General features: G+C 38.3%; 1 protein-coding gene across 1 annotated transcript in view; it reads right to left on the minus strand.

Moving 5' to 3' along the window:
- Positions 1-13,982, minus strand: part of itga11a (integrin, alpha 11a) — a 95,547-nt gene extending 81,565 nt beyond the window's left edge. The window contains exons 1-2 of the mRNA XM_088075129.1: positions 13,554-13,982; positions 10,243-10,325 (exon numbers count right to left, since the gene is read on the minus strand). Coding sequence (XP_087931255.1) covers positions 10,243-10,258 — 16 coding nt within the window. The 5' untranslated portion in view covers positions 10,259-10,325; positions 13,554-13,982. The remainder of the gene's footprint in view (positions 1-10,242; positions 10,326-13,553) is intronic.
- Between the last annotated feature and the right edge of the window lie 2,067 nt (positions 13,983-16,049).

Genomic DNA, 16,049 nt, shown 5'->3' on the forward strand with positions numbered 1-16,049 from the left:
ATAGAATGCATCTTCAAAAAGCAAAAAAAAAGGAAAATAGCCATAGTAGCCATAATAGCCATTGCAATAACTGTATTTATTGCTAATTATCATAATTACATAGACTGTAAGATAAGTATAGATTTTTAATTTCACATAAAATTATGTTATAATGTCATTTTTAAGCACTTCTTCCATGTAACACATTTTCAGGTAATTTTCTTTTTTTTTGTTTGTTAATTTACTAATTTCTTGCTAATTTTTGGGTCATTTCTTCTTTTGTTGCTCATTGCCTTCTTCCCATGTTTTTGGGAGAAATCAAGACAATTTTTCTCAGGTTTCAAAGGGTTAATCTTAGGAGTTGCTGGTGACCACAGCAGAGCTAAAGGGAAAGTGAATATTGGATTTGGGTTTGTGAGGTGGAACTCCAAATGCATGTGAATGTTGTTCTGTGTCTGCTAGATTTCTAAATAGTTTGCTAAGTGGAGCTAAATATTAATTACGAATATTATTAATAACTTTCATCTTCGATGATTAATATTTTAATATTGATATTTTTACATTTTATATTTGCCATAGCCACTTTATAAAGTGATATTTCAGGACTGTGGTTTTTTCAGCTTGTTCGCCCTGCAGTTACATAAAACAGCTGTCCTGCCGTCAATATTCACCCTGCTACACAGTCCTCTTCAGTATCTTAATGAATCTTACTTATTGGATAGAACTTTATTTTTCTTCTCGACTGGTGTCCAAAACACAACCATCACCACAGCACTTATCCTGTTGACACTACGGCTCAAGAACAAAAACCTTGGTTGAAGTATCTCCAGCAGTGTATTATTAGCCACTTAATAGTTTGTCTGGGGATGTAAATTCACCAGTTTCAGAGGACCTTTGCTCAGCGTTTCAGAGATTTGGCTTTGTTTCTGTACTTAAGTCATCAAGCGCTGCTGGATCTACAATGGAGGTCCAAATCAATTTAGGAGTTTAAAAGGGGAACAATCATCACAGGAACCATGAATCAATGAAATGTTTTTTTAGCCAATAACTCAACTTGCACTATTTTTTTTTGCTACCTCTTGTCCACTGCATTAATTCCCAAAAGAATAAAACAATTACTACAATCTCATTGCTAGTTTCATGCCGATGGAATATCTCAATATGCCATTTATATAAAAAATTAACACATTAAAGAGTCACGATACAGAGAAGTAAATGTTTCTGTCTGAGCTCGAGTGAGTCATTCTAACTTTTCCAGATCTCTGGCAGGGCATTGTGCAGGTTTAGTTGTGCCAGTAGCAATAGTGGGAAATAGACTAATGTGGAAAGTAAAGCCACACGCCACAAGATGGACGACAATGGAACGCCGCAAAGCTCACACATCCAGATTCAGGGCAAAGCCGTGTCTCTCGACACCCAGCTTAGACACAAAGCCTCACTGCCCATATGAAATTGCTTCCATGGACAATGTGCTATACGTCAGTTAGGATTTTTTCCTCCATCTGCAGCCTAATAATGACATGCTGAGTGCGAGACAGTCATAGAAATATACATTAGCTCCCATTCAAACCACATTCTTGTAGCTGTGTTACTTTCCAGGACTCAGAATATAAAGAAATTAATTACGGTCAAACACTACATTCCTATATCCAATCAGGCAACTCACAACTCAAAAGGCTTCATACCGAGACTTAGGTCATGCCTTCCTGTGGTCTCACATAAACTTCTGCCTCCGTCATGTCTTCATCATGGGAGAACACGCACTCCTGTTTCATTGCGTTTGCATTTACATTCATTGCGAGACAGATGGAAAAACTGTACTGTGCTTTTTTTCTCCTCTTGGATCTCAATGGAAAACCAAACTGTCTACAATTTTCTGCTTGTAATTATTAGGTTTCACGAAGCTTATGCGCAATTGTCTGTTGCAGGTTGACCACTCAAACACCAAGTTAAGTCCCTCTCACAGACTTTTTAAACGCAATCCTTATGACAACACATCAACGGTTAATGCAACACATCTTGTGGCGTGGTGTTTCCAAAGGGAAAGTGTATGTGTGATGGTATTTCATGTTGTTTTACACCCTGGCAGCTACCGTTCCAACGAGAGTTTAAACTGTCTGTTTATTTTTGTACCAGGCTTGGCAGCACGTTTGCTTGGGAGAAGACAGATTCAGTTTCTCTAACTATGTTTGTATTTTTCAAAGAGCTATTTAATTTGGCAAGCAGAAGGTGTCTGCCCTAAATAGGTCCTAATCCAGTTATAGTTTGTGCTGTACATTGTGTTTAAAAGCATTTGCCAAGAATGGAGTGAGGGCCTCTCAGGAGGCACAACCTGCAGTCGGTGCTTAGGTTGAGATTTTAAAAACAAAATGAAAATGTGACTACCTCAGCATAAATGAAACCCTTCTCCACGCATTGAAATAAAATATATTTGTGATACATATGTAATATAAAAGTGGATAATATTTAACCTATTGCAGTTTAATGCGGCATATTTCCAAGAAAGCAGTTAACATAGATGGTTTTGTTATGGTTTACACAAGGCTTGAAGGATTAAACAGTTTTATGGTATACCAGGGTATACCATAATACTATAATACTATACCAGAAATCCTGAAAACATGTTTTTCAATACAGTCATAAATACAGGTGCTCCTCTTTCTATTAAACTCATTGTACGCAGTGCACAGCACACACCACAAGACCTCAGTCTCCAGTCTCTTCTGGTGGAACAGACAGCTGAGCAGAAAGACACAGTAACACCTAGTGGTGGAGGGATAAGTTACAGGACTTCAAACAGCCGGTAGCCAGCAACAGCAGAGAGAGATTGTTGGGAATAACGACAGATTTTTACATATAATTTGGTGAATTAAGGATTTATTTCTACCAAACCGTTGCTTGTGATTGTTGGAGCAGTGGACATAGGAACTAGATCACAAAGAGTAACCAAGACAGTTTGGGTTAGTTTTATATTGAATAAAGTGGGTTTTATGATGAAAACAAGGCAAATCAGCCTCACCAGTCTTCCTTGACTGAGAGAAAGTTAAATCCAAAAGGTATACAGCTGTATTTCTCTGTTAAATAAGAAAAATAGGCGTGAAAATAATAGTTTTCTTAATATTTTGTGGGTTTCTATTGTGAATTCTTTATTATAGTGAATAAGTCGGAAATTGTGCACTCAGCATTGGAGGCGGGCTGTGTGGTAGGATGTTAGTGCCGCACACTTATGCTGTCATATACCGAATACACTGGAAGGTAGAAAGGTATGAAATATTACATACACCCCAAGCTTAGTTCACATTTTTTGTAAGGGTCAGGAGTGAATGTATATGTAGATTTTAGACACAGGAACAAAACATTATGCCATTGTTTGTTATGTATTATATGAGGTCAGCATTTTTAGCATTTGCCATGGAAGATTGTTAACTGATCAAATCTGTAGGTCTGTTACCAGAGACCTGTGACTACCAGGAGACTTGCCCTTAGGTCAGCCAAAACCCCAATAGTCAGAGGCTCTTGAATACTGAGGGGAATTTTGAAATGTCAATATGAACATGTGAGCGGGGAAATCAATGGTGTAAAGATTAGAGGAGTGACCTTGTGACTGGAAGGTTGTTGGGTCCCCCCACTGGTGAAATAAATCTGTGTTGGGAAAGTTAATGAATGGTGTTTGCCTTTTTCTTATTCCCAATGCTGAGTGCAGCTACCCTGTGGCTAACACACTGGACTGTGGTTTTACTGCGACAGCATATCCTCATACAACAGTTTGTATGATACTCATACAAATCAGTGCCCCAAAAATGAAGTCGGCACATTATATACTTGATGTTAAGTTACATACATAAGTTACAAGGTAAGATACATGGGTAAGATTTAGTCAAGTAAAATTATGTTGGTTTGGTTTAGGAAAAGAAACATGGTGACCTTATAATAACTCAGACTTCACTCAGTTTCGCACACACTGCGCTACTGAGGAAAAGTTGTGCGTCAGGAAAGTTATTGGTCTCTCTGGTCACCACATGTTCTAGATAACAAACTCATTTTTCAAAGAATCTATTAAAACATTTCGCGTGCACAAACCATACATATCACTTAGGCTAGAACTTTAATGGCTTTAATAGAAGACAGGTTGTGTGCTAACAAGCATGATTCACTGATGAGGGACTGATAATAATTTAATGTAGTATTGGTGTGTTTACAATACTTCAGTCTTGGTCTTGTAGTTTATTATGGTCAATGGGTTATTTATTGAGTTAAAATAACATTGGTCAGATATTAAGTTTAGTGTAAGTTCTATAACGAAGACTTATCTTTATGGATAATTCGTTAAGGCAATCATGTTGCTACTGTCCAAAACCTTTAAACAGGTAAGCCAGGCGGCAGACATGGGGGGGCCAAAGCATGTTGACCCCTGGAGTTGCAGACTTGGCTCTATAGGTGTTGCTACTGTCAAATTTTAAATCTATTCTCCTCTCTAATGCTGTCAGATGTCATTTTAGGCAAAATCTCAGCACCCTCCTAAACTTCATTCATCTCCAGTCATCATATCCAGTGTCTAGGTCGAACTCATCGTAAGTCCACTTCTCATCACAACCAGATCCTCAGCCCCCTCCGCATCTTGTAACCATCAGCACCAGCACCAAGGGTATAGGGGATTCACTATTTTACTACCCCCTACCCCAAAGTCTTGCTTAAAACTAATAGCAAATTTATCAGAGATCAAAGATGAAAGGGATCAATGTGGATGAGCTTCTATTATTCAAAAAAGCACACACGAGTAGAAATAACGTCCTGGGCATCACAAACTGACACACACTCTCATTCACTCTCTCCCTCTCCCTCTCTCACACACACACACACACACACAAAAAAGCCTTCTCAATTATACCAAACACACTACATTACACAAACAATGAACATCATATCATCCGCAACAAAGTCTGAAAAATGAGCCATGGAGGAGAAAATGCACAGCTACATTTACCGAAAACCACCAAGATATATAGCTGGTCGGTGGCCCATTTTTACTCTGCCAAACAGCTGGTGTCCAGGAATGAGATGTTTGGCTGGAAATACCAACTCAGACTTTTAGACTTTTTCAACGACCCCTAACTGCTCAGTGATTTATAGAAAGAGGATGGCATGATTCCAGGAGCGGGGTCCAGGGCTGAGCAGGGTCCCTGCATGCTGAGTGTCTTTCCTCTGCCAGGCGCAGGTAAATATGCCCCCTGTGGCGATGCTGACAGCTGGAACCCCCCTGTTCAATTACACAGTTTATGAGCACTGAGTCCGTTCTGTACCTTAAGACTTGAGGTTACAAAACATGTCTTCAGTTTCATAAAACGCTCCTTCTGCTTTTATATCACTGGCCACATGCAATGTCTTGAGAACATCACTTTTCTTATACAGTTTACCAGCATCTCTGCCTGACAAACAAAACTCAGATGAAAAATGAGTCAATTTGCTTCAAGCTCTTTATAAACCAGGAACTCACAGATTTAGAAAATTAAATTATTGTTTTTGGTCTTCAACCCAGAAAGAAATGATGGCCTTTCACCTAATTAGTGTGGTTGTATTGTCTTTCCCAGCTTCAAATACTTGTTCCAAACACCAGCTGTTTCCACACAGATGTGTCTGCATATGAGCTATTGGCTGCTACATGATGAAGCTTTAGAGAGGGATGTCTAAACCCTCATAGGGCAAAGCAGACTGACTGCAGATGGACTGTTTTAGTCACAAGGACAAAAGACACTCTTTATGTTTTTTTTTTTAAGAAAAATTTAATTTATTGGACAACAACAGACTCTAATCACTGCACATTCAATTCTCATTTGCCAATCTAGAGCAGGTTTAGCACCTTTTAACTATTTGATGACTATCTGTTTCAGTCATCAATTAATGGAACCTTAAATTATGAAAAATATTATCTTGAAAATATAAAATCAGTATGGAGCCCCTAAAGTCCTGAAAGGTGATTGTTTTGAAAAAAATCATCACACAACAAAGCAGGCATGCAATATTAATGCACAATTCAAATCTTTATCAAAACTTGCCATTTTCAACGTGTAAGTTGTTAGCTCGGAGGTTTTTGTTATTTCTCGGTACAAAGGGGATTTTGAAAATGGTGAAACACAGACAGCAAAAGAGAAGGAGAATGCAGGCCTAAATAATCACCCAAAGGCACGCCTAAAGCCACAGTCTACATCCAGTAACACACTAGAGGCTCTGTAAATCAGAGTGAATACCTATCAAAATACACATAATAAAAAATAAAGTACTCAGGGAGTACATCCCCTGGAGAAACGTTTTGATTGTTTAATTTGTTTGTTATATCCTTGAGTCTTCCACAGAATTTTTACTATGATTTAATATCTCTGTCGTGCAGAAATTCATCTAAATTGCTTCATGTCATAATGAATCAAGGCAAATGCCCGGATTGAATAACAGTGTCACTTGTTCCATGTGGCAGAAATATGCCACCGGTTTCAGGCAGCTGGCACTAATCAGACCTCGTAAGCATTCCAAGTTTGATTACCAGCTCAATCAAAACACAATCAGGAGGAAAGTTACGATGCAACCAATCCCTTGCAGGGAGGATTCAAGCCATTTGTCAGATATAAACAATGCAGCAACAGACCATAAAACAGAAGGAGTCAAAGAACAGAAAGCAAATGACAAAAGTGTAACAAATCCCACAGTTTTTAAAAGATCACAGAGAGGTTTCTGATTCCTAAACCACCCAGAAGAAGTTCTTATTCTGTCAGAAATTTGAAGACAATGCATTTTCTTTGGACATTTTTGAGCTTTCAAGTAACTGACCCAACTTTCTGACCCTCGAGCGTAGGCAAACATGATTCAAGAGTCTTTGTTTTCACTTTTGGCAATACACTGGAAGAGACGCAGACTTCTGCTGAAGGTTCAAGAGCATTCCTCTGCTTTTATGATAAGCCGTAGTCTGTTAGTGCTAAGCCTGGGAGTGAAAACTTCAGACTGGCCAACAAGCTGTGTAAGCAATGACGGGAGCTGCACTAATTGAAGAAAGAGCGATGGACTTAGTGCTTCACTTGGAGCTAGCCTGTCTGTCCTTGTTCCCTTTAAGACAGGAAGACCACACAAAGACATCCACACACTTCTATTTTTGTAACACCATTATCTCAACAGCAGCATGCTCAAATTATCTTACTTAGAAGAGAAAAAACAAAAAGTAAGTTCCAGAACTAGAAAAGTGCAGATTTCCCCCGCACATGGACACTTGCTATTTCAGCAGACATGTCGCAGAACATTTCGCAAGCATCCCAGAGGCAAAGAAAAAAAAATGCCTTGTCTATTTATGATGGAGCCACAGCACATTTCAGAGCAGATTATGTTTTCCTGCTAACAGGCACTATATGCAAAATATAAATAAAACAAAGGCCTATTTATGAGGAAATAATGTATCTTGAATAATACAGACAAAAAAAGGAAACCCTATACTGCTCTTTTATTTACAGAACTTATGGTAGAATCACATATGAAGGAAAAGTCAACAAAATCTGCAAGTCTGCAAAACTGACCTGGTAAAACGCTCCACTTTGGTAACACACCTGCTGATATGATACCGTGTGGAGGGAAGGACAAAACTGGGTTGCAGCCTGACTGTTGTTGTTGTTAAATTATCTCTTAACACACCTCACTTGAGTGGTTTACAACACATCTGTTATGGAATTAATCTTCAGATGCTCCAGTTCAAAATAAGATCAAACATTTCAATAGATGTCAGTTTATGAGCCACGATGAAGGCAAAAATGTGGCCTGCAACGGACGGCAAGGTTTGTTTGATTTCCGAAAAACTTGTAGCTCCTACAGACCAGTTAAGAGGAGTGAGGAGTCGGCAGTCAATAAAGATATAAAACAGGTTTTCCAACAATAAATCACTGCAACCAACAGAGATTATTGAGCATACAGTCAGAAATGTGCAGAAAAAATATTCTGCTGGTTGATCCAAACAGATACACACACTCGCACAAACACATACAGCAAACGCTGCAGGCTTATTCCTAGTGGAGATAATTAACGTGTCCTTATAGTGATGGAGGATAGAAAGGGTGGATGTTCGCGGTGGGGAAAATATCAGTACAGCATAGTATCTCAATATTTTTGAGTAGCAATATCTCGTTGCCACACAGACACAAATTGTCTATTTTTTCACCATAAAAATTATAGATATTACAAAGTAAACTTTTGGTATATAGAATAATAACATCAATTGTGTTTTCAGTCCACGGGTTACAGTTTGCTGCAATTAAAATGACTTAAGTGAGATAAACAGACTGATTTTTTTATCTTATTATATAAACATTAACAACATGTTTAAAATTGTAATAAAATTGTATTCTGACCTAAGTATCATGATAATATTGTGTCGTGGGACCTCTGGTGATTCCCATCCCCTGTGAACGCAAATGGGACTGTGAAGATTTTTAGCAAAAGTTATGGTTTCTCTTAAAAAAGAAGGCAATAATTGGGTATTTAAATGTCACTGACTCATCAATCATGGGTGATTATTAACAAAGACGTATTTTTTTACGTCTAAATTTTCTGTGGAATACATATATATATATATATATATACATATATATATACCTGCCTCAGCACCTTCACAGCACAACAAAGCCATAAAATATAAAGAAACTTGTCAGAAATGTGTCAAGTGCCAGTGTGGTACCACTAATGGAAACCAAATAAACATAAAAGGCACTTCATATTTACCGATGGGGACCGAGCTGACCAAAGGAATATTTAAATGTGCAGAGTGTGCCAAACTGACTCATTCAATCAGTAAACTGAATGATCCTCTGAGAATTATAAGTTTTGAATGTGTTTTCCCCTTGCTTACTGACGTTTACGAGAGCCAAATATATTGTCTTTGGCGATTGTAAAGAGAAAATGAGTGAACTTGAGTAGGGAATCAGTTTTTACTTTCAAAGCACATGGGGTAAAAGTTTCTTATTTTCCCTATTGTACATATATTTGACAAGAGGTTGTGTGCTATGTTTCCAGTATTTTTTCCTCTTCATTTTAGGTCTATTTGATTGCAAAGGTCTGCTTAACTGCTACCACATGTTAGGCCTTTGTACTGCTGTCATTGACTTAATGTGAGTGTGTTGTTTTCCAGACTCTGTGTGTGGTGAGTGTGTATGAGAGCGAGGAGAAGAGACAGATACACAGTGACAAAGAGATTGGAATAAAGAAAGAATGTATATGTGTGTGTCTGGTTACTCAGTGTGGGTCTTTTTCCAAAAGGGGGAGACACACTAAGCCCTAAATCACTGATTTGTCTCTCTCTCCTCAAAACATATTAATTGCATTATCTATTACTTTTATAAATCTCTAACTCAACAACAGGGTTAGCAAGGTCATTTAAAGAAGCAGGAAGAGAGGTAATGCAATTTTTTAAAGTTAAAACAACATTATAACAGCATTACATTTACAGGCATCTCTCCTTGACACTGGGATGAATCAGTGAGAGTTTAGGAGGGATGGGGGCCTTTTTCCATCAGAGGACTGCGTAAATCTGCTCCAATGACCGGCAGGTGAAAAAATAGAGCAAATGAGGCTCCGGGAAAGGAAACATAACTGGAGAAAAGACTTGGAGGAATTAAAAGCTGGTGGAAAATGACTTAAAGAGAAGGCGAGACTGGGGCGATACATTGTGCTGAGTGAATAAACTGTGGAACTGTCTACTCATGGTTGAGCTATGCATAACCTACATGAAGAGGCACATGCTGATGCAGTGTGTGCTACTGCAAAATACACAAGACTGATTGATCTCAATCATGGTCACTCCTTGCTTGCTATTTCTATGACCTCTATCAGCTGCTTTGCTTGCCTCTATCTTTTACTTCATGGTCTTTCGTGCCCCCCTCCCCTATTCTTCTTCTTCACGTTGCTTCAGATAGAGGAAGTGGTTTGTGTGCAGACTGTGGCTGGCTGGAACACTGTGCTGTGCACTGGGGAAGCCGAAATTTGAGCCCCTGTGCATTAAATGTTCCACTAGAGCAACAATTTCTGCGAGGGGAAATCATGCGGTGGGCCAGTGTTAAAGGATCTGAAAGGGAGGGGGGCTCAGACAGGGTAGAAAGGAGGGAGAGAGAGAGAGAGAGAGCTCGGGGTGGTACTAAAGGGGAATCATGACTCTAAATAAGATCTTGGCTATTCTGGTGGTTGCGTTGGTTTTGGTGCATGCCATACACTGTAGATCTGGATTAAAATCTGGCCACATACCTTTCTCACATATCATCTGCTTGCTTCTCCTCCATCCTTCTTATCTCTCTTACTCTTTCGCTGCTGTCAGCTGGTTGGCAACACTGAAAAATGAAAAAAAAAATACAAAAATTAGTTTTAAAGTATTTCAGCACACAGAAACACAGCTCCACCTGTGGATAGGCTTAAATTCAAGAAATAATTTTGTTGTGCTTAATTTTAATTTGTTGCAAAGCTCAATAGAATAGCAGTTGCAGACTCGTTGTGGAAGTTGTGTGATGTGGATTTGTTGCGATGCCCATTTCTAGTTTAACAACAGATTTACAGATTGGTAGTGAGTGTTTACCTCAGCTCATAAAGGCAGCTCTAAGTGGCATCTAGTTGTGATGTTGCAGATTGCTAAGTGACTAATGGAGACAACCAGTTTTGAAAATGGTTCAGTATTAAGCAAGAGGGCTGCAATCAGCAGCGGCAAGTCAGGCTGCAATGTAAACAGTAATCAGGACAATTATCCACCATCAGTGTTAATTTTGCTTATTTTTGCCACTGACAGGCTCAAATTGTTACTTTTAGTTCCTTGACAACAGGATCCCACAGCAGTTGATCTTTCTGTTACAGACTTAGATCCTTTTTGTTTAACCAGAAACAGCCCTGAAATCACCATCACCAAAGACACCAGACTGAGTTCTGGGCTGTGTCTTGTTAAACAAAAATGTTCTTATTCTTTGACAAAAGTTCCCTTTATGTAGTGATCCTTTCCATAATGTTGTTAGACAGTAAGAATAATAATCTGAGAATCAGAGCACAAAAAAAACTTTTAGTGGACGTAAATTGACATTGCCCGAAGGGATTACACTGCAGCGGTCTCGCTCAATACTGGACCAATTTCAAAAGCTGTTGTTCCATTACTCACTTCGGCACAAATAGGATCCAGGTTGAAAAATTGCGACGTTACCCTTTAAGGTGAGACATTTGTAGCTATTGGGGTCAAGCGAAACATTAGTCACTGAATGATGGTACAGTTAAGCCTCTGAGATGCTGCATGGGATGTTTGAACCCTGTATGTCAGCTTTACCTCAATCATAAAATAGTTTTTACACTGCAGTTTTTAAGTTGTCGATGCAAGCAGCATTTAGTCTGCAACATTAGTCATTGCTTTGACTGTTAGTGTAATGTGGTTTCTAAACCGTGAGTAAGCAGAGGGGCCTAAACACGGGGGTCCCTACAGGAGCTTACTGATTTTTCCAAAGGTTTGCACATCTTTCCTAGTCGAGGTAACATCTTGAGCCCGTGGCACAGTGGTTGGTTCCATCAGATTAATTGGTTTTGTCTGCTGTAACACTCATCTGCAGAGCGGATTGATAGATAATGACTTACAGAATAATGCCGCCTCATACTTAACTTAGAGTCTGAATGAATCATGAGGGATTCAGCTGAGCAGAGATGTGTGTCAACAGGATTAATAAACAAAGGAAGCGAATCCATGTACAAATATATTAGAGGATGAGAGGCCTCCTGGCAGAGGTTCAGGTGTCCAGAAATCTGATGGCAAATCTTTTTGCTGCAATTGTTTTTTCAAGCATTGCATTTATAAGGTTTATCATTTGTGGAGAGCTTGCAAGCTGAATACAATTGGATGACATATTAAAATAGTTTTTCAAGCATTTAAAGAGCATGAAAGATCAGTTTTACAAGCTTGTAAAGATCCATAACTATGGAAGCCTAAAGATGAATGTATGTTAGTGCTACTTTTTGTATACATTTTTGCTTTATGTGTACAAGTTACACATTATGAGAAAGTCTATATGACGTGGCTTTCATTTGCTGTAAACAACACAAAAATGTGAAATTGGAGTAAATGATGAAGTAAATATTTCCATATTGCACAAGATTCATGTTTTTCACTTACCAAAGGCCTTGTTGATAATTTCTTGAAATCAATGAATCACATAAACAAAGTCATTAATGTTTTGACAGCTATTATAAACAGACAATTAAAGGCTTTCAGTTGTGGCCTTCAGACCCTTATTTGTTTGGAAAGGCTTGCCAATTCAGCCTGAGAAGTGAGTGATAACGACATAATCTTCATAAATCTGTAAACATGAATTGGCAAAATGACAAGCCCTTAGTTCAACTGGCTAAGAATGAATTGAGCCCAATGTAGATTATTTTATCTGATGCCTTGAGGGTTGGTAGTCCTGTTCATCTTTGAAAGTCAAGTCAAAGTCAAAGTTTTAGTGATGTATTAGCTGAACCTTTATAGACTGAACTTAAAGGTCCAGTGTGTCAGATTAAGTGGTATCAAGAAGTGATATTGCTAATGGAAACCAAATCCTCGTGTGTGCCAAGCGTGTAGGTTCTTATTCTTATTTTTAGGTGATGAGACACTAATGAAAACACTGTTATGAATATTAGCCTACATGACTGCCAATAGATGCTGCTAAATTCTGAACACTGGACCTTTAAGAAGCCAGTGCAGTTTTACACAATGTATTTTTTCACATTTATCAGGTATATTAACAATGTGTTTTTAAGTAGCCTATTGTATAAATCTTGTTGGATGATAGTGCAGTGGGGAAATGTGGGGGAGGTTCTGGTTTACTTACAGTGAAGTCAACCCAGAATTGTTGACTACCCCAAAATTATGTAATAAATAAATAGGCCTAGTATGGGTCCCCAACATTAAGAAACTGCCAGATGCAGTATAATATGTCTAATTTAAATACATTTGCATTATCTGGGTAGTTTGGGGGGTTATTAAGGATGCTGAATCCATTTCTGATAGTTTCAAAACTCAAAATGTATGTTTTAAATCAGAAGTCTGCATATTTAAACTGTCATTGGGCTGATTTTATCAATTTTTGTGCACTGTTTTCCTAGGCACTTTAAGACTTTTTATGGTTGGAAATGTGTGATCACTCCTTAAACTGACATTTCTATATCTCAATTACTTTTTTTAACGGTCGACCGAGCTTACTCCTTTTACTGACACTTTTAGATTACTTTTATTGACACTTTTACTTAAAATGTGACTGTTTATCAGGATTGCTTTTAATCAAGCTTGGTTTTATTTTATTTTAATTTGTACCACCAACTGCAGATCAAATTTCCCTTTGAGGGACAATAAAAGCTCTGAACTATACTGAACTGATTTTGATTCAATTTGGACATTTCAGAGGACACTGAAGTTACTACATTAGACAGGTACTCTTTTTTATGTTTTTGAAATAACTGAAATAACTTCAAATCAGTTATAAACTGTAAAATATCAGTATAATATTGAGATACTCTTCTATGAACACTGAAAGGGAAGAATTTGCTTGTAGGCCTACCTGATGAAGGACTGGAGGATGATAGCATGGGGAAAATGTAGGCTCCATTCACAGGCCGTTTTGGTCTGAGGCTGTTAGTGTTGCTCTTCACTTCTGAGTGTTGCCGACGGTAAGACAGCAGGAGCCGTTAGCTGGTGAACCTGGATACCTCCTTCCTGATAAAAAGTGACCAGGTGAGTGCTTTCACCTGTGCTTCACATCAAAGACGTGACTTTAAACTGCCTTAAACCAGTTTAGTCGGGTCCTGTTTTAAACTACCATGGTCGTGGGCGCTTCCTGTAACCAGACCGGAGCGAAACAGGACAGGTAGGTGGCATACACCTTTGGGAGGAATTACTCATCGGAAATACCACATTTACCACATTTACCGCATTCACCATATTTACGAACACATGAACGGCTGTCCGAAGTCGTTTTTAAGATGCGGGCAATTCGGAAATGTCCATAATATCCGAGTTGTGACGTTTGCGTGACGTTTAACGGAAGCAGAAATGGAGGAAAAATATTGAATCTGTGTCAACAATTGACGGTAAAATGTGTATATATATTTCGTTACTTTGTTCTCAGTAGCTATTATTTACTTAGAATACTTGCGCGTTTAAGTATACGCATTATTAGCTGTAGCAGGCAAGCAGGCTTTTAACTATAAAGCATCCCAGGATAACAACTTTAACCTAGTTAGCTAACGTTAGCGTTACAACATTGATGACGCAGTTGTTATTCAGGCCAAGTCATGGATGTATTGTAGGTAAGTCGAGCCAAGTGTACATGAAAAAACAGCCTTTTTACTTCTAGCACTCATATTTTTTTCTAACCAGAGCGCTTGAATGCCTGTGTATCATAGTTACGACTGTACAGCTGGGATGTAAGATATTTCAGAGTATTGGTGGAAATCCTAGTACCCCCCACCCCCCTTTTTTAACTTTTGATGTAAGATAAGATTTATTTTAATTTCTGTTATTGTTGTTTTTATGGTACTGATATGATTTTTCGCTGTCAAAAAAAATCCGAGGACCGCATAATAGCAGCTAACAGTCATAACTTCCCCCAGATAAAAGGCTATTACCAGCTGGGAGAGAGGCTATTCATGGTTACGCCATGTAGGTTAGTTGTTCATTATTAAATGTCTTTTGCATAATATGGAACTATCTATACCAATTTCTCTTGGTTTGGTGCAAAATTATGTAATCACACCATGTTTTGTTTTTGTTTTTTAAAGGTTTAGTGTGTAGGATTTATGGGGATAAATTGGAAGTTAATATTCATAAGTATTAGTGGCCTATGTTTTCATTAGTTTTTAATCACCTGGGAATAAGAATGGTTGTGTTTTGCTACCTTTTGCACTGATTTATGCAGGAGTTGCATGAAATATGGGTGCTGCTGTGGGCACACCCGTGTCGGGCTGGGGCGACGCGTCGACATAATCGATTACGTGAATACGTCGATGCACGTAACGTGCGTCTACGCGTCGCACCGTTTTACACAGCGCTTGTAATGACAGCGCTTGTAATGACAGCGCTTGTAATGACAGCGCTTGTAATGACAGCGCAATGACAGCGCTTGTAATGACAGCGCTTGTAATGACAGCGCTTGTAATGACAGCGCGAGCAACACCGAGCGTGTTGTTTTTTGTTTTGGCGCTCGTGTATCAAGTTAGAGCGTGCACACTGCTCGCCCGAGCAGCGCTTGTCAAGCGCGTCTGAGCTGCGTGTCAGCTGCAGCACATCTGGAGAAACGGTGGCTCGCCGTTTTTTTACGCGTGACGCTCAAGTTTGTTGACACAATACCACTTTATACCGTAGTTTGAAGTCTCTTTGTCACAGAAATGAGGAAATATAAAGATGTTTGTTTTGCCTCAACTTCCTTGCTTCCCTTTCAAAACAAAAGCCATCTGACTGTGTGTCTGGACATAATGCAATCAGTTGCTGATACAATGCATTTTATTTTGAAACATTTACAGGACGGGGTTGTCAGCTGTGCAGGAGCTTGTATAACTTCTTAAATGAGTGGAATATGCGCTTATAAATATGAAAATACAGCACTCATTCACTCCAATTGCACTAATTTTACTGTGAGATGTTTTGTTGTTTTGTTGAGGTTTGTTACTGTAACAAAGAATAACTGTTTTGTTACTATTCCTAAAAGTGACTTGAATGTTACATTATTTTATCTAATTTGCTATTGAATTGCTAAATGTAGATTGCATTACATTACTTTTACTTGAGTGGAACAAGCTCTTGCATTAATTTTATTTCTGACACTTTATATCAGACTGTAAAACACAGATCACCAGTTAAGACTGGGCTATTTTTGTTGGGGAATAATGCCCTGCAGTGTATGACAAGTTTTAAAATGTTATTTTTGGTAAATTTGTTGTTATATTTATTGAGTAATAACAAAAATAGTTAGATCAATAAAAAAATAGATTAATAGATAATAGATTAATCGATTAATCAAAAAAATAAACGATTAAGATTAGACATAAGATTAATCAAT

This window comes from Plectropomus leopardus, chromosome 1, assembly GCF_026936395.1.
Source record: "Plectropomus leopardus strain MGB_pleo_1.0 chromosome 1, ASM2693639v1, whole genome shotgun sequence".
In the NCBI taxonomy this organism is placed as follows: Eukaryota; Metazoa; Chordata; class Actinopteri; order Perciformes; family Serranidae; genus Plectropomus; species Plectropomus leopardus.